This window comes from Takifugu rubripes, unplaced genomic scaffold, assembly GCF_901000725.2.
Source record: "Takifugu rubripes unplaced genomic scaffold, fTakRub1.2, whole genome shotgun sequence".
Taxonomy (NCBI): Eukaryota; Metazoa; Chordata; class Actinopteri; order Tetraodontiformes; family Tetraodontidae; genus Takifugu; species Takifugu rubripes.
The window spans coordinates 25,001-44,590 of NW_021821620.1; the positions used below are offsets into that span (position 1 = coordinate 25,001).

Sequence of the window (19,590 nt, forward strand, 5' to 3'; positions counted from 1 at the left end):
GAACCCAACATTCATGCTCCTGCATCCTGTTTGGGACACGAACCAAAGGCGGAAACCATGTTCAGCAACAATTACGGGTCCTTTATTCTCACCGCTTCCGTTTTGGAAGAGAAAACAATGGCGGACCTGCAGTGTTGTGACGCTCCTCCAGATGTCTCCGGTTCACTGCTCCAAGTGTGCACACGTATTGTGCACGCAGAGGTCAGAGTCTCGGAGCCACGGCAGTTAGGGGTGGGGTTACTCTGTGACCCCCACCCTCGGGGGAAGGACAGGATTTTATTGAAATAAACAACCACGGAATGAGCTCACACCCGTCACGCCACTGAAGTGGGTTTTGTTTAGGAACATGAAAGTCCTGTAAAATGAGCCAAAATGAGCCAAAACATGTCGTTTGTTGGAAGCAGGAAGTGAATAAACACATACATGACTCACGTGTGTAACACCTGTGTGTTTAAAAGGCGTCAACGCTGCCGAGGAGGACAACCCTGGAGATAGACGTTGTTTGGCTGAACACAGGAAACGATCCGAACCACAATCGCAGGAAGTAGAGGAAGGAGCCCCCCCACACACACACACGCACCACACACACACACACACACACACACACACACACACACACACACACACACACACGCACGCAGGTCATTTAGCTTATCTTTCACAACCTGATTTCAAGGAACAACACACATTATTTAATCGTACATTTCGTCCAGCCACTGGATTTTACTGATGTTCAAAGCCTGATGGCATTCACACATTAATGAGGACTCACTGTAATTAAGGTCATTATCAGCTGTGGTCTACGAATGTTTATGATCAATGTTTACATTAATATTAAATGTGCTTTAACAAAAGCCACTATTCAGATTAAATTACAAGAAAAACTCAAGATCACCAGAGTTGTGGCGCTTCAAAACCAACCAATTTTGTCTAATCTTGTTGTTTTTTCATGTATTTACTAATTGATTTATACATTAAAGGGTTCAAATCTCAGAGTTAATGTTTATAACTGGATACACCAGGTGAGCAGCGGCAGATTAAAGGCGTCATTTAATCTGTGAATTATTTAATTGGCTTCTCAACAGTGATTCTTATCAAACTTCCTGAGGAGTTCAACAACAACTCAACATTTTTATGTGATCCAAGTCAAGACTGAAAAATGTCTTCATCACCTTCAGCCCAGCAGGATGTGATCAGGGCGATATTGTTAAAGGGATTTCTGGAATATTATTATTATTATTATTATTATTCTGGAATATTGTAGGGAACAGCCGTGGTCCAGTCAGCGCTGTTTGTAGACTCTAGGACAGTTAGAGCGCCACCTAGTGACGGAGGAAAGGAAAGGCTGCAGGATCCTATTGGTGTTGGAGGATGGAGGTAGATCGAGTCCTGCTGAGAGGAGAATGACTGTCAGAGGGACAGTAATTAAAGAAGTAATTAGTACATTAACCCCCCCCCCACACACACACACACACACACACACACACACACACACAGCCAGAATATCGGCTCTCTCTTGTGCTGCTGTTGGCCTGCAGCAGCAGAAGAGAGAAAAGAAGCCGGAACACCTGCTCCCAGGGCCACTTGGTGAGTAGATCCTGTCAACAAGCCCATATCCAAATGCTTTCATCTTTTCCTGTGTCAGTGTTTGTACTTCCATGTTTCTTCAGTGTCCAGTTTCACTTTGCTTGACTGCAACATTTGCCGACACTTCTCATACGTTTAAGCATCGATGTTCCCGTCCTCAAATGTCGAGGTCTTGATGACTCCATCACATATGCACACGCGTCCTCGTGACTGTTACAGACTGATAGTTTCCACGAGTGGTACGAGTGGTTAGATCACCTATGGATCGATGTTAAATGGTGTTCCAGGCTGTAATTTAAAGCTCTGAATGAATCAGCTTTTCATGTGACAGCGCTCCATGCTGGGAGCACCAAATCACACCCAATAATGCTCCACAACAAGTCCATGCAGAACTGAGCTCTTAGGAAAATGAGCAGCTAAATGTTAACATGCAAATGCAACATGTTGCTGCAGCTGGAATCTTACGTCATGTTGCCTGAAGCTGCTCTGAAGTCAGCAGACGTCAATCCTGCAGCGCTAAAGAAGTCCAGGAACGGTGCACTTTTTCTTAGTCTTGTCACACAATTTTGACCATTATTTTGAAGGAGCGCTCATGTTAACCAGCAATAAATAAGGAATAAAAGACAAACAATGACTTTGCAGCTTCTGCATAGGAATGTTAAAAGTACAGAGTTGAAGTACAGAAAGAGACAGAATTCTCCTCTTTAACATTTAAAATGGCTCTTAAACTGGTTCTTCCTGTTCTGAACACAGACCACGTGTGATTTAACATACCAGGACTAGCAGATTAGCAATGTTAGCTTGTTATGCAGCCATACTGTATGAAGGTTGCCTTTTTTGTTCCTAACAGAGTCCAAGCGTGGCAACAATGCCTCCTCCGGGTGTGTGCTTGAACATTTTGGAGATAATTATTTTAAGAAATTGGGTAAAACAAATGTTTGATTCTCATCATTGAAGTTTGTTCTACATCCACAACTTAGTGACTTTAACTACCAATAAATCAGTACTTTTAAGGTACTAGCTCAATATCTGGTGGGTTGTGAGGGATATTAGACGAGATAATTAAGTGTAAACACATCATTCACTGGGCCAGAGTCATAAATCCTCTGTTTCATTGTGTGTGAAAATAACGTTGAGGGGCTCCGAGCTGATGATTCCAAAGATGACGTTTCACGTGGCTCAAATGCTAAAATATTTCTAGTTTTGTAAAACTTTGTGTATTTGTTGGAAGTGCTGGGCAGCACCTGTGACCGTGCGTGCCTCACCTGTGTCCTCCCCTCCCCTCCGGTACCTGCGGCCCCTCCACAGCTCTTTGGGGGGGTCACCTGGAACGGCTGTTCGCTCATGTGAAAGCAACTCTCCTACTGATCAGGAGACCTTTGACCTGTGTGTTCCAGTGCACGTTGGCCGCTGCATACTCATGTGTGTGTGTGTGCCTGTGTGACTGTGTGTGTGTGCCTGCGTGTGTGTGTGTGCCTGCGTGTGTGTGTGCCTGCGTGTGTGTGTGCCTGTGTGTGTGTCTGTGTGTGTGTGTGTGTGTGCCTGTGTGTGTGTGTGTGTGTGTGAGCCTGCTGATGATGATGGACCCTGTTCCCTTGTTTTGGAATAAATGCTGCTTAAAAGATGATGAACCGTCTTTTTTATTGAATATTTTACAGCTTTGCTCTTCAAAATACTTATATTAAAATGTCACTTTTGTTTCTAACATTATTTATTTAATATTTTAAAAATTCAGTGAAAAGGAGGCTATCGCAGGAGGCTTCAGGAATACGCCCCATTACGACGAGAGTCTGGAAAACATAAAAACAGCATTTTAGAGCATCTAGAAGGGTTAGGGACATTTATGAGGACATCACACGTCTTCAGTTCATCTGACCCCAACTCACCGGGTTAACCCTAACCCCAACTCACCGGGTTAACCCTAACCCTAACCCCAACTCACCAGGTTAACCCTAACCCTAACTCACCGGGTTAACCCTAACCCTAACCCCAACTCACCAGGTTAACCCTAACTCACCGGGTTAACCCTAACCCCAACTCACCGGGTTAACCCTAACTCACCGGGTTAACCCTAACCCCAACTCACCGGGTTAGCCCTAACCCTAACTCACCGGGTTAACCCTAACTCACCGGGTTAACCCTAACCCCAACTCACCGGGTTAACCCTAACTCACTGGGTTAACCCTAACCCCAACTCACCGGGTTAACCCTAACCCTAACCCCAACGCACCAGGTTAACCCTAACCCTAATTCACCGGGTTACCCCTAACTCACCGGGTTAACCCTAACCCTAACCCACCGGGTTAACCCTAACTCACTGGGTTACCCTAACCCTAACTCCCCAGGTTAACCCTAACCCTAACTCACCAGGTTAACCCTAACCCTAACCCTAACTCACTGGGTTAACCCTAACCCTAACTCCCCAGGTTAACCCTAACCCTAACTCACCAGGTTAACCCTAACCCTAACCCACCGGGTTAACCCTAACTCACCGGGTTAACCCTAACCCTAACTCCCCAGGTTAACCCTAACCCTAATTCACCAGGTTAACCCTAACCCTAACTCACCAGTTTAACCCTAACCCTAACCCACCGGGTTAACCCTAACTCACTGGGTTAACCCTAACCCTAACTCCCCAGGTTAACCCTAACCCTAACTCACCAGGTTAACCCTAACCCTAACCCACCGGGTTAACCCTAACTCACCGGGTTAACCCTAACCCTAACTCCCCAGGTTAACCCTAACCCTAATTCACCAGGTTAACCCTAACCCTAACTCACCAGTTTAACCCTAACCCTAACCCACCGGGTTAACCCTAACTCACTGGGTTAACCCTAACCCTAACTCCCCAGGTTAACCCTAACCCTAACTCACCAGGTTAACCCTAACCCTAACCCACCGGGTTAACCCTAACTCCCCAGGTTAACCCTAACCCTAACTCACCAGGTTAACCCTAACCCTAACTCACCAGTTAACCCTAACCCTAACCCTAACCCTAACCCTAACCCTAACCCTAACCCTAACCCCTGCTGGTCTACAGCCTCACATCCTCTTCCACTGGTGAGTTATCAGGGTGGAGAAATGATTTTATAATGATGTTAACGACCCAAAAATGGATTAGATATTAATTAAAGTTAGTTCTTGGATGTGATTCCAGCAGACACAGATCCAAGATGAAATCACACCAATTATTGTAGTTAATATAATAATAAAACACATTAAGAGATGATTTAGCACCCTGCTGTCCCACCCATGGAACAGGGTCTTTGTGGAACCAGTGGGACTTTAGATTAAATAACATCTGGCAGTTTGAAAAGAAACCAAGCAAATAGCAAAGTTTTCAAAATGTCCGAAGGGGTTCACACGTACGCAGATGTTTGATCTGTTAGAGACCTCAAACATGGAGATAAGATGTCAGTGATGCCCTCTGATGATCTCAGAGCGGGTTCAGATTCACATCCCGATTCTTGTCCTCCAAGCCAGAAACCTTGTGTGGTCACATGTGACCTCACAAAAATGCAGAAGAAGTGTAGCAACAACTGCAAACCCTAACACACAACATGGAATAAGACGGAGAACATCCTGGAGCAGCTCCAGAGGCCTTCTTTGGAATCACGCTGCTTCCTGTTTGCTCACTTCCTCATTGGCTACAGTCCTCCCACATCACAATTCACCTAGTCTGGACTCACTGGTTTTACACACACACACACACACGCACACGCACGCACGCACACGCACACACCACACACACACACACACGCACACACACACACACACACACACACACACACACGCACACACACACACACACACACACACACACAGCCATCGGCTCTCTAGACTGCTGCAGGCAACAGCAGCAAAAGAGAGAAAAGAAGCCGGAACACCTGCTCACAGGGCCACTTGGATCCGTGCAATAACTTCTTTGGAACCTTTTAGTGGATAAAAAAGGAGTTCTGATTCTATTGAAGATTCCATTTCATTTATGCCTCACTTTTGTCGGTGAGTTTAAGCTTCACACGAGCGCGTCAGCACAGGCTTGAAGGCTGCTTCTACTGCACCATGAGGGAGATGTTTGGATCAATCATTGACCAGAACCAGAACTCTGTCCTGACAGCAGACTCCAGCCTGAACACTGGAACTCTGCTTGTTTATGAAAACACACCCTGTCTGTCTGCCCTCCTGCCTGCCTGTCTGCCCTCCTGCCTGCCTGTCTGCCCTCCTGCCTGCCTGTCTGCCCTCCTGCCTGTCTGTCTGCCCTCCTGCCTGCCTGTCTGCCCTCCTGCCTGTCTGCCCTCCTGCCTGCCTGTCTGCCCTCCTGCCTGTCTGTCTGCCCTCCTGCCTGTCTGCCCTCCTGCCTGCCTGTCTGCCCTCCTGCCTGCCTGTCTGCCCTCCTGCCTGCCTGTCTGCCCTCCTGCCTGCCTGTCTGCCCTCCTGCCTGTCTGTCTGCCCTCCTGCCTGTCTGCCCTCCTGCCTGCCTGTCTGCCCTCCTGCCTGTCTTCCCTCCTGCCTGCCTGTCTGCCCTCCTGCCTGCCTGTCTGCCCTCCTGCCTGTCTTCCCTCCTGCCTGCCTGTCTGCCCTCCTGCCTGCCTGTCTGCCCTCCTGTCACAGTCAGCCTGTGGGTGGGGGCAGTACAGGCAGCTTCTCCTCCCCCTCCATTTATAGGCATTTATAGGCTCTTTAAGATGCAGCCTCTCTATTCTCACTTGCTCAATCTTCACTTTGGAGCAGCTCAGGTAAGATTTCCATAACCTCTATGGAATTTACTGGTTTAGTTTTCGGGCACACGTGCACTAAATAGACCAAAGGCAGTCACTCAGGTGGTAGAGGTGACTAACCCACTGAGGGGATCTAAAATGAGCCAGAGCTGTTATTGAATTATATCTTTTGGCCTCTCAAATATGCCATTTTTGGTGAGTAGATCCTGTCAACAAGCCCATATCCAAATGCTTTCATCTTTTCCTGTGTCAGTATTTGTACTTCCATGTTTCTTCAGTGTCCAGTTTCACTTTGCTTGACTGCAACATTTGCCGACACTTCTCATACGTTTAAGCATCGATGTTCCCGTCCTCAAATGTCGAGGTCTTGATGACTCCATCACATATGCACACGCGTCCTCGTGACTGTTACAGACTGATAGTTTCCACGAGTGGTACGAGTGGTTAGATCACCTATGGATCGATGTTAAATGGTGTTCCAGGCTGTAATTTAAAGCTCTGAATGAATCAGCTTTTCATGTGACAGCGCTCCATGCTGGGAGCACCAAATCACACCCAATAATGCTCCACAACAAGTCCATGCAGAACTGAGCTCTTAGGAAAATGAGCAGCTAAATGTTAACATGCAAATGCAACATGTTGCTGCAGCTGGAATCTTACGTCATGTTGCCTGAAGCTGCTCTGAAGTCAGCAGACGTCAATCCTGCAGCGCTAAAGAAGTCCAGGAACGGTGCACTTTTTCTTAGTCTTGTCACACAATTTTGACCATTATTTTGAAGGAGCGCTCATGTTAACCAGCAATAAATAAGGAATAAAAGACAAACAATGACTTTGCAGCTTCTGCATAGGAATGTTAAAAGTACAGAGTTGAAGTACAGAAAGAGACAGAATTCTCCTCTTTAACATTTAAAATGGCTCTTAAACTGGTTCTTCCTGTTCTGAACACAGACCACGTGTGATTTAACATACCAGGACTAGCAGATTAGCAATGTTAGCTTGTTATGCAGCCATACTGTATGAAGGTTGCCTTTTTTGTTCCTAACAGAGTCCAAACGTGGCAACAATGCCTCCTCCGGGTGTGTGCTTGAACATTTTGGAGGCTCGTAGTAAACAAAATGGACATGGTGGCAGCAAGAACCCAGAGAAGTTCCTCCAACAAGACTACGAGCAGCTGAAACAGTACTGCAACATTCGAGGCTTGAGGTATATCGATGAAAGGTTCCCCCCTGACAGGAATTCCATCGGAGCCGGTATACTCAGCCCTTCTGACCTGGACCGTGTGGTGTGGCTGAGACCTGCAGTAAGTTTAGCAGCATCCACTGTTAGCTGTGATTGCCCTAACCCTGGTTTAGAGTCTGTCCAGCATTTTAGAACATCTCGTCTTCTTAACCGCTTTGTCCCTCTTGGGGCCGCGGGATGATTGTCTCATTTTCTTTAGTTCTATCGGGGACCAGATCGCGGGGTCAGCAGCCGAGGCAGGGATGCCCAGACTTTGCTCTGTCCTGGGTCTCTCTTGGGGCCCTGTGGGACATGTCGGGAACACCTTCCTAGGGAGGCATCCAGGAGGCATCTGAAACAGATCCCTGAGCCACCGCAGGAACGAAGGAGCAGCGGCTCTACTCCGAGCTCCTCCTGAGTGACGGAGCTTCTCACCTTATCTCTAAGGGAGAGCCCAGACATCCTGCAGCGGAAACTCATTTTGGCCACTTGTATCTGCGTATTTTGTCCTTTCAGTCACTACCCAAAGGTCATGACCACAGGTGAGAATAGGGTTCGGGTTAGTAAAGCGCTGTCTTCACCCTGACGGAACACCAGCAGCATAAATGCACCATTCCCTCACTCGTGAGCAGGACCTCCAGACACCTGAACTCCTCCATAGAGGCAGGACCAACCTGAAGAGGACAAACCCCCCTTTTCCAGTCAAGATTCCAATTCTCATTCAAATTGCTTCGCCCTCAGCTGCAAACCACCTGACTACACGATCAATCAATCAATCAATCAATCAATCAATCAATCAATCAATCAATCAATCAATCAATCAATCAATCAATCAATCAATCAATCAATCAATCAATCTTTATTTATACAGCATCTTTTACAATCAAAATTGTTTCAAGGCGCTTGCCAGAATCCCAGGGCCTGACCCCCAACAAGCTACAGTGGCAGGAAAAACTCCCCTTTAACAGGAAGAAACCTTGAGCAGGACCAGTCTCATGTAGGGGGACCCTCCTGCTGATGGGAGGGGGGGGAAGGAGAGGAGAGGAGAGGAGAGGAGAGGAGAGGAGAGGAGAGGAGAGGAGAGGAGACCATGACCCAGTGGGGTACCAGAGGCCTGTCAGGTGATCATGGTTCTGGACCCCGGCAGCCTCGGCCTCTAACAGCACAACCCTGAGATGTGACATAATGATTAGATAATTATTTCTATAATATTATATATAATTATTATATAACCTAATGATTAGTATGATAAGTATGATAATTTGTCTGTCTATGATAGTAACTGGAACTACTGAATTAGTAACAATAAGCTTCATCAAAGAGGAGGTTTTAAGTCTGATCTTAAAGTAGCGATGGAGTCAGCCTCCCGTACCTGGACCGGGAGCTGGTTCCATAGCAGGGGGGCCTGGACAGGGAGCTGGTTCCACAGCAGGGGGGTCTGGACAGGGAGCTGGTTCCATAGCAGGGGGGGCCTGGACAGGGAGCTGGTTCCACAGCAGGGGGGGCCTGGACAGGGAGCTGGTTCCACAGCAGGGGGGCCTGGACAGGGAGCTGGTTCCATAGCAGGGGGGCCTGGACAGGGAGCTGGTTCCATAGCAGGGGGCCTGGACAGGGAGCTGGTTCCACAGCAGGGGGGCCTGGACAGGGAGCTGGTTCCATAGCGGGGTGCCTGGACAGGGAGCTGGTTCCATAGCAGGGGGCCTGGACAGGGAGCTGGTTCCACAGCAGGGGGGCCTGGACAGGGAGCTGGTTCCATAGCGGGGTGCCTGGACAGGGAGCTGGTTCCATAGCAGGGGGCCTGGTAGCTTAATGCTACCATGATGATGGATCCTGGTTTGATGAAGCCAACAGGACAACATCATCTGAAAAAGCAGCAATGAAATCCTGTGGTTCCCTCCAGCCCTTGGCTACGCTTAGATTATGAGCAGAGGACAAAGGAGGACAAAGGACAGCCCATCCAGGGGGGACCTGCCTTCACCCATATGTGCTCCCTCCCAAAGACCCTGAAAGGGATAAATTGGTCAAGAGGATGAGATGAGAGATATTTATAATACCCATAATGCCATGTGTTTGTTTTACGGCCTCTATTTTTAAGAGATAAACATGTGGTCCAACACATGATGGCTAAACAGACCGAGAGCGGGAGGAATTTTGGATTAAGATGGAAAACAAATCCTTTCTGGGCCTGTTTGAATGATGTGGGCATGTTATTGTCTCCTAACTGTGAGAACCTATAAACCAGCTATTTACATCATGAAAAACTAAAATTTCTTCAATGTTTACTTATTCTGCTGCAGAAAATTCCTAACGTTGCTAATCCATGCTTGATAATTGATGGGATTTCCAGGTTTGATTTGGCCAAGGAATACTTGGTAAGACCAGTTTGTTCATTCATAAAACTCACTCATGCTTAAAACCTGAATATCTAAGAATGTAATGATCGTGTTTGGCTCTCAGGGGACTTGCTGGTTCTTGGCGTCTCTCGGATCTCTGACCTTTCAATCTGACATCCTCAAGCAAGTTGTGCCCGTGGAGCAAACCTTCCAGGAGAGTTACTGTGGTCTTTTCCACTTCAGGGTAATTCGAAACTAAAAAATAACAATTTAGGGTACTATTACTTTTTGCTTTTCATGATCCAATTATTCTGCAAGTCACATTTTTCTGTGATTTACGAACAAAATGATCCGACCAAATGAACTTGATTCTGCTGAGTGGCCACATGAACACGTGAGACTAGAATAGATCAGGGGACGCTCCAGGTGAGTGTCAGTACTGCTCCGTGTTTATGGAGGCTCAGATTGGGCCGGAATGGCTGCAGCTACATAGTTTTTGCTTATCACTTCAATCAGTTGAATGTCTTCAATTGTCCACAACAGTGAAATAAAATCCCTTTACTCAGACTTAGTGACCGAAGACATCTCACACAGCTACACCCACAGATTTTTACAGTGTTGTGGGGACTGTTTTACCAAGTGATGTTTATTTTTTTGTCACTTTAGTTCTGGAGATTTGGAGGCTGGGTTGATGTGGTCATTGATGACAAACTACCCACCATCAATGGGAGATTAATCTTTGTCCATTCCAAAGATCCAAACGAGTTCTGGCCCGCTCTGCTGGAGAAAGCCTACGCCAAGTATGGAAAGAGTCCTTCGATGTGATAGGAGGTCTGTGGAAGCTCTGGACCAATGGATGATGCTTGCCTTTCAGGGTGTGTGGGTCCTATGCTGACATGAATGCGGGCTCTCCTGCCGAGGCTCTGATGGACTTCACTGGTGGTGTTCATGTAACTGTCCAGCTTTCAGACCCTCCGCAGAACCTGTGGGAGCTGATAATCAGAGCTGGACAGTCAAAGTCATTAATGTCCTCAGGCACACTGCAGGGGGTGAGTGTGTATTAAAGTAAACTAGTAAACAGAGGAGGTTTATAGAGGAAGTGCTGTTGAAATACATGTCACTCTTTTGTGTTAATGCATAGAAAAAAAGTGGTTTTGGACAAGTGTTAAATACAGCTGCTCCACCCCCTGACCCAGACCCTGATATTAACCCTGACTCTACCCAAAACCCTGACCCTATCCCTAACCCTGACTGTTAGCGTTCACCTTTATTATGATCCAAGACAGAATAGATAAAGATCTTAGATTATCAACGGTGAAAGCTAAGATCAAGTGTTGATGGGTTCATTGATACTTATAAAGACCTCTTGGTGTAACTGGCTGGTCTGGGCCTGCCTACACCCCATGGATCAGTAGGCCAGCGCTAATAAGTTTAACCCAAAACCCCTAAACCAAATCCCAACCCTAACCCTGACTGACAACCTAAATGCCCTTATGGAAAAACTGTAACAGCAATTTTCATGTTGTTTGTAGGAGACACCAGCCAACACGGTACTTTCGAATGGATTAGTGGAAGGCCATGCGTACACCATAACAGGCGTGAAAGAGGTGAAGAATCACACAAGTTGTCTGTCTAGATCAATCATGAGACTCTGCTTTATTTCTCCTTTCTGACCAGATGCTCCACCAAGGAAATGTGGTGAGGTTGGTGCGTCTGTGGAACCCCTGGGGAAAAGGGGAGTGGAAGGGAGACTGGAGTGATGGGTAACATGATCCAATGATCAATACATTTCAAACCTATTCCAGGCTATCGATTGAAATCTCAAACACACACACACACACACACACACACACACTGGCCAGACTGGTTTTCCAGTGCGAAACACTGCAGTCTTGCCCTAAAGGCGTCTCCAAGGACAGGACTTCATTTGCATATTAGACTGTCAGAGCAACTTTGTCTTCGAACAGAATGTGTTGCGACCTGCCCGTCAGTGAGTGAATCACTGATGTTGTCGTTCTCACGGTCCTTCAGGTCACCACTGTGGAGGACTGTGAGCGCAGAAGACCGGAAACTGTGCCTTTCTGTGGCTGAGGATGGAGAGTTCTGGTGAGGAACTGTTACCCCCCAACTCTAATGAAATGCTTCACACTGCAAGAGAAGCAATAGACCCTAACCCTAACACACCATCCATACAAATACAATAATTATGTGTAGGAGAAGAGTAGAAGAGTGACTATAAGCCGTCGCAAAGATGAAGGTTTAAGTCTAAGTAGAGAGGGACTCAGCTGCCCATTCTTCTTTGAAAGCCTCAGAACCACAAATAGAACAGCAGACTGAGAGCGGAGCGGGATGATGAAGGATGGCACCATGCTATTAGTACCTCCGGGTACCTTGTAGGTAAGGAGAAGACAGAGGAGTCTACTGAAACTAGGTTCCATCAACTTTACATTAAGTAGCAAAACAGTCATATCTGAGGTATTTCGTAGCCGCTTAGAGATGAATGGATACACGGGACTATCTATATTTATATGCTTGTTCATAATCTTCAAAATTAACAGGATGCCCTTCAAAGACTTCTGTTCATTTTTCACTGATTTGGACATATGCTGCCTGTGTCCCTCCTTCCTTGATGGAGAACAACCGTGTAAGTGGAGGACGTCCATGTTTGAGGGAAGATGGGTTTCAGGAGTCACTGCTGGAGGATGCATGAATTATAAAGGTACTGCAACTAAGTCTGAAATGTTGATAATGGGCCAGGGAACAAATGACAACATTTTGGTGACGTTCCGGAATCTGGGAGGGCTTTGAGGTAGATTTTCCAAAGACCAAAGCCAAGGGGCTTTGACCCAAAGCAAACCTAGCAGGTTAGGTAGCCTTGTATCCGTCTGTCCTGCGCAGTAGGCTGTATGTACCTGTACTGGTAGGGTTAGGGTTAGGGTTAGGGTTAGGGTTAGGGTTAGGGTTAGGGTTAGGGCCGAGCTCAGAGCGGGCTTTTCTCCTCTTCAGTCACATCATTAAATGAGTCCAGGCTGTGAAAGCAGTCCGATGACAGAAGACTTCTTCAAGTACGAACTGACAAAAGTCCTGCAGCTGCGAGACAGTTACCCACAATCCATCTGTCTCACATACTGGGCTTTACACGAGACATTGAAATGTTCAAATCAACAACAGTGTTGGACAGGTGAATCGGTGTTGATGGAAAAATAGGCCTTTTTCTTTTCTTTGGAGCTGTCACCTCAGATCAGCCGCTCCCTGAACTGATCCGATGCACTCAATCCTCATTTCTGTCTGTGTTTCTGTTAGACACTTTCTGGATTAATCCACAGTTCCGACTCAAGCTTCATGGGGATTTTTCGGAAAACGCAAATGATAAAAATATCTTTGTGTCTGTCACGCAAAAACCCGACAAGCGAAGACGACAAAAGTGCAGAAAATTCCACATTGGCTTCTCTGTGTTTGAGGTAAGCCTGACGTATGGCTGCGGGCCGACTCCCTTCAGTCCAAAACGCTGAGTTCACACTGGCTCCTTCAGCCGCTGACTCTGGTGTCTCACCAGCAGACAGGACTCTGGCCCTGGTTCACAATTATTTGCACCTCTGACTTAAAAACTAGGCAATTCTTCTTGATTGATTCATTTCCGTATTTAGGGCTGTATTTAACCTGTCAGTTGGCTTCATTTGGATCCTGACTTTAAAGAACACTTTTGACAGAGGACAAAACCCACAAGTCTAAAAGATCACCCAACTCAAAGACTATGAAACTTGAAATGCTCGAGGGGAGGAGGGCCGTTACCTTTCAAAATAAAACAGGATGTCACAGGACCAAACCTGAGATCTGGACCGAATCAATAAAAATCCATTCAAATAATCCAAAGCCCTTTTAAGCTCTGCGTGGTGACGGATGCTCCTGTGTACAGTATGTGCTATATTTGACTCTGAGGGCAGGTGAAGTAAATATGTAACATCCTAATTGACTAATTGATTTGTTTTGTGCACCTGAACGCGTAACTCCGGCCCCCTCCAGATCCCTGAAGAGGTCAGACTTGCATTTTAATCAGATTCATGGCCAGTTTCTCTAAATGGGCCGTGTCGCTCAGCTCGTCTCTCCTTGGTTATTGCAGGATGAGGCTCACAGAGGAAAGTTCCCAGCTGCCTTCTTCAAAAGCCGCACACCTGTAGCCCAGAGTAAAAGGTTCCTAGATGCACGTGAGGTGATGGAAGTCTTCGGCTGAAACCAGCCGAGTACCTGATTGTTCCGTCCACGTTCGGTCCCAATGAGACGGCGTCCTTCCTCCTAACCATCGTCTACAAAGGAGAGGCGCACGGATAGTACGCTGCCCTCTGCCCTTCCTTTCCTCACATAATCCTGTTTTGCATTGAACTACTCTATTAAAACTTCCTCAGCTAGCCCATGAACTGGTGCTGTATTATTTTATCTGTATTATTTTAATTATTTCACCTTCTCTCAGCAGCAAAGTGTCAAGTTTTACAAGTAATCCAGTGAATATTTGAATTCCCAGTAACGCTGCTGCTGTTATTCGTCAGCACCTCAGCAAATGTGTGACTAGTGAGCTGCTTACCTCTGGAACTATAAAACTTGTTCAGGTGTGTAACGTCCACGTTCTTTCGCCTCAGTGAAACCTCCACCCTGGGGCAGCTGGAGGCAGCTGAAGACGTGAGTTTGGATCTTAACCTTTGTCTTGTTCTCCATCCTGTTTGCTTCGTGTTGCTGCCGCTCTGAGAGTCAAGCTGTGTTTTGCTTCTGTTTCCCCTGAACTCAGATTGACTGAGATCAAAGCAAACACTGAGGATGATGAAAGAAAAACAAGTTTTTTCCCGCCAGCACTCCGATCAGGTGGTTCTTTTCTTCACATCTACAGAACAGGCCAAGTTTGGACCCACCTTCTCATTCAATGTGTTTCTGCATTTTCATGACTGGAGATTGCAGATTTTCACTGAAGGCATCAAACTTTGAATGAGCACAACTTTAAAAAGTATGAAACTCTAAATATGCCCCCCCCCCCCTTGGTTTTTTGCTAGTGCTGCAACCCCTGGGTGTTCTCTCAAGAGCTTGAGGTCCCCTTCCCAGGTGGGCCTTGTCAGGGTTCCTCACCGTGTTAATTGGGGTTGGGAGCAGCAGTCGGGTTGTGACTCAGCCGACACTCATATGATGGCGAGAAGCATCAGCGAGTGAAACGAGTGGCGCTCGTTAACAAATGAAGCTGTCGCGCCAGACAACACGTGTCCAAACTTTTGGCCTGTGCTGTATAACGGAGTTTTGTTTTAAATGAAAGTTGCAATCAAATGTTTTTAAAATATCTTTTTAAAAATGTTGCTCCCGCGCCCCCTGCAGGATGTGGTGGGATGTAGTATTTTGGACATTCCAATGTTGCTGATATAAAGTGTGATAACAATTCCAAAGAAACTTTCTGAACGATTGCTTCGCCCGATGCAAAATCCAACATAGCAGCAACATCAGATGTTGTGATTCAAACTGTGATTGCTGATTATTCAGAACGTCATATTTTTGTTGCTTCTCAGTATGAAGAAGTGAAGGCTGAACAGCTCCAGAGGCTTCTCAACGACCAGATCCTGAAAGGTTCGGGGAACACACGTAGCGTTAGCTAGCCCAAGTTTAGCGTTCGTTATAAGTATTTTTGGATTCATTTTCATTTCCACTTTGATTTTAGGAGACCTGAAATCAGGCGGCTTCAGCATTGATGCCTGTCGCAGCATGGTCGCCCCTGATGGACGTATCCTCCCACAGTGGGTCGCTTCTTCAGCGTCGGGAAAAACGGCATTCACACATTCGTTGTTCTTGGAATTACGTCTGTGAAGTGAAATCTGACCTTAACGAGCAGAACAGAACTCAATCACAGGCAAACTGAAACAGCGAGGAATTTGTTGCTTTGGTGGAAGAATGTGATCAAGTACAGGGTGAGTTGGACACACTGTGGTGCTAACCTGCTGAGGATGAGGATGGTGGAGGTGCCGAAGGTGATGATGGTGGAGCTGGTTGTGATGATGAGGATGGTGGAGGTGACGCAGGTGATGATGGTGAAGCTGGTTGTGATGATGAGGATGGTGGAGGTGATGAAGGTGATGATGGTTGAAGCTTGTTGTGATGATGAGGATGGTGGAGGTGACGAAGGTGAATGATGGTGAAGCTGGTGTGATGATGAGATGGTGGAGGGTGATGAAGGTGATGATGGTGAAGCTGGTTGATGATGATGATGTTGGAGGTGATGAAGGTGTGATGGTGAAGCTGGTTGTGATGATGAGGATGGTGGAGGTGATGAGGTGATGATGGTGAAGCTGGTTGTGATGATGAGGATGGTGGAGGTGACGAAGGTGATGATGGCGATGCTGGTTGTGATGATGAGGATGGTGGAGGTGATGAAGGTGATGATGGTGAAGCTGGTTGTGATGATGAGGATGGTGGAGGTGACGAAGGTGATTGATGGTGAAGCTGGTTGTGATGATGAGGATGGTGGAGGTGATGAAGGTGATGATGGTGAGCTGGTTGTGATGATGAGGATGGTGGAGGTGACGAAGGTGATGATGGCGAGGCTGGTTGTGATGATGAGGATGTGGAGGTGATGAAGGTGATGATGGTGAAGCTGGTTGTGATGATGAGGATGGGTGGAGGGTGACGAAGGTGATGATGGCGATGCTGGTTGTGATGATGAGGATGGTGGTGGAGGTGATGAAGATGATGGTGAAGGAGCCCGTGGAGCTGTGGTTACAGTTGAAGGCCTTCATCAGTTGCAGCAGGTCTCAGACGGACCTCAGCAGGGGTCCTGACCGGTGGTTCAGGTGGTCGACAGGCTGCCTGCTCGGCTCCTCCCACCTTGAGAGTCACCATGAACCAGCAACGCCGTTGTTCTGGCCCGGATCAAGCAATGTGAAAATGTGACTAAATAAACAAAGCTGGATATTTACAGGGATTTCTTTTTCTCCTTCTCCTCCTTCTAGGATATTTTCTACCTGACTGATGTGTCACAAACAGGAACTTTGTCACTGAATGAGCTGAGGAACGCCTTCAATGCTTCAGGTGGGCCAGTCAGGATGTTGCTCCTGATGCTATTAGCTCCTGATGCTATTAGCTCCTGATGCTATTAGCTCTTCTTTAGACAACCCAGGAGATGTTCTGCCCCTGGGGTGTGCCCCCCTCCTCCCTCCCCCTCCTCCTCCCCCCCCCTCCCCTCCCTCCCCCCCCCCCTCCTCCCTCCCCCTCCTTCTCCTCCTCCTCCCCCCCCTCCCCTCCCCCCCTCCCCCCCTCCCCCCCCCCCCTCCTCCCCTCCCTCCCCCTCCTCCTCCTCCTCCCCCTCCCCTCCTCCTCCCCCCCTCCCCTCCCTCCTCCTCCCTCCCCTCCTCTTATTCAGTCACTCCTGGTCTCTGATGAGGGAACTAAGGTCACACCTGGAAGTTTGACTGTGGCTCCATGTGTCCGGTCTGTCCGTGTCCCCCCAGGAAAGAGGCTCAGTGACGACATGCTCAGCCTGATGGTTGTGCGCTACGGCGGCTCTGCTGGTCACATGTCCCTGGAGAGCTTCATCAGCCTCATCCTGCGTTTGGACTGCATGCACAGTGAGTGAAGGCCAAAACAACCTTCTGCCTCCAGGCCTGCCATGTTGGAGCGCTGACATCACTTTTGATTGACAGAGATCTTCAAGAATCTGTCTGATGGAAAGTGGATGAATCTTCGCGAGCCAGAAGTGAGAAAAAATACAGACAGTGAATCTCCTGACTGACATTTTGAATGATCTGATGCAGGAAATACAATAAAAAAGCTAGCACAGTTAGCAGCATTAGCAGCACAAACCTGACAAGACCACATTTAAGTGTGTGAGTAACGTGTGTTTCTCTGTTTTCAGTGGATTTATCTTTCCATGTACACTTAAGGAAGCGAGGAGGGAAGAAAGATGGAAACTGATCAGTAAAATGTGTCTGTGGATTCAGGTTTTTTGGTATTTTACTTGACTCAAGCCAAAAATGATAAACAACTAACAAAATTAAACGTCTAACATTTTTCTGTTTTTGGCTTCAAAATGACAGAATTCCCCATTGTAAATTATATTAATTTGGTAGCATCGACATTTTATACATCTAATGTGCTGCTCTGTGTTATTACGCTGCTCTGTGTTAATGTGCTGCTCTGTGTTAATGTGCTGCTCTGTGTTATTACGCTGCTCTGTGTTATTACGCTGCTCTGTGTTAATGTGCTGCTCTGTGTTAATGTGCTGCTCTGTGTTATTACGCTGCTCTGTGTTAATGTGCTGCTCTGTGTTAATGTGCTGCTCTGTGTTATTACGCTGCTCTGTGTTAATGTGCTGCTCTGTGTTATTACGCTGCTCTGTGTTATTACGCTGCTCTGTGTTAATGTGCTGCTCTGTGTTAATGTGCTGCTCTGTGTTAATGTGCTGCTCTGTGTTAATGTGCTGCTCTGTGTTAATGTGCTGCTCTGTGTTTTACGCTGCTCTGTGTTAATGTGCTGCTCTGTGTTAATTGTGCTCTGTGTTATTACGCTGCTGCTGGGTTTTTATGCTGCTCTGTGTTAATGTGCTGCTCTGTGTTATTACGCTGCTCTGTGTTATTACGCTGCTCTGTGTTAATGTGCTGCTCTGTGTTAATGTGCTGCTCTGTGTTAATGTGCTGCTCTGTGTTAATGTGCTGCTCTGTGTTAATGTGCTGCTCTGTGTTAATGTGCTGCTCTGTGTTATTACGCTGCTCTGTGTTATTACGCTGCTCTGTGTTAATGTGCTGCTCTGTGTTATTACGCTGCTCTGTGTTATTACGCTGCTCTGTGTTAATGTGCTGCTCTGTGTTATTACGCTGCTCTGTGTTATTACGCTGCTCTGTGTTAATGTGCTGTTCTGTGTTATTACGCTGCTCTGTGTTTTTATGCTGCTCTGTGTTAATGTGCTGCTCTGTGCCACATGCTCCGTAGCTTCATCCCACCACCCCAGCATCCTCCGGTGGGCTCTGACTGGAGCCTGGCATCGTCCTGCTGCTGTGTTCCTGTCCCACAACGTTCTTCTTAAGACAACCTTAATTATGCACACGTGCAGTTGTAAAGGTTAACGATGTGAGCCCCGCTGTCACATGACCTTTCTGTGTGAGCCCCGCTGTCACATGACCTTTCTGTGTGTGCGAGTCTGTCATCACGCTGTCATCAGTGGTAAGGTCGTGTGTATCGTACCTGTGACAACACGGCAGTGGGTGGATCCTGAATGTTGTTCTACCTGTAGAGAAAATGACAGGTAATGTGTTTATGATATGTCTGAAATGATAACGCAGCCTGAGACCAAGACTGGAAGACCACGACACGCTGGGTTCCCTTTGACAGCTTCTGCTGTCTATGCAAACATCTGTTACCCCGTATCACCCTATTATCATATATCACCCCGTATCACCCTGTATTATCATGTATCACCCCGTATCACCCTGTATTATCATATATCACCCCTTATCACCCTGTATTATCATGTATCACCCCGTATCACCCTATTATCATATATCACCCCTTATCACCCTGTATTATCATGTATCACCCCGTATCACCCTGTATTATCATGTATCACCCCGTATCACCCTATATTATCATATATCACCCCGTATCATCATGTATCGCCCTGAATTATCATTATCATCCTTTATTATCATTTATCATCCTATACCATCTTTATATAATATATATACAGTATATATATACTGTATATAGTCTATTATCCC

At 46.9% G+C, this 19,590-nt stretch overlaps 2 protein-coding genes across 2 annotated transcripts in view; one reads left to right on the top strand and one right to left on the bottom strand.

Moving 5' to 3' along the window:
* LOC101079026 (complement component C1q receptor-like) overlaps positions 1-332 on the bottom strand; it is a 2,150-nt gene extending 1,818 nt beyond the window's left edge. Inside the window, exons 1-2 of the mRNA XM_029831842.1 lie at positions 127-332; positions 1-26 (exon numbers count right to left, since the gene is read on the bottom strand). The exon at positions 1-26 is cut by the window's left edge and continues 1,818 nt beyond it. The gene's annotated coding sequence lies outside the window, so the exon portion shown is untranslated. The remainder of the gene's footprint in view (positions 27-126) is intronic.
* Positions 333-6,212: 5,880 nt separating this feature from the next.
* On the top strand, positions 6,213-19,128 carry LOC115248244 (calpain-1 catalytic subunit-like). The gene is given in 24 exon segments (XM_029831840.1): positions 6,213-6,323; positions 7,351-7,605; positions 7,744-7,938; positions 8,040-8,065; positions 9,871-9,895; positions 9,981-10,100; positions 10,523-10,656; positions 10,731-10,905; positions 11,389-11,463; positions 11,534-11,619; positions 11,888-11,962; positions 12,415-12,575; positions 13,160-13,317; positions 13,880-13,891; positions 13,977-14,073; positions 14,076-14,184; positions 14,491-14,530; positions 15,397-15,454; positions 15,546-15,625; positions 16,831-16,909; positions 17,329-17,445; positions 17,521-17,573; positions 17,733-17,825; positions 18,806-19,128. Coding segments are annotated over 23 exon segments (2,208 nt in total). The 5' UTR covers positions 6,213-6,272; the 3' UTR covers positions 17,760-17,825; positions 18,806-19,128.
* The last annotated feature ends 462 nt before the right edge of the window (positions 19,129-19,590 follow it).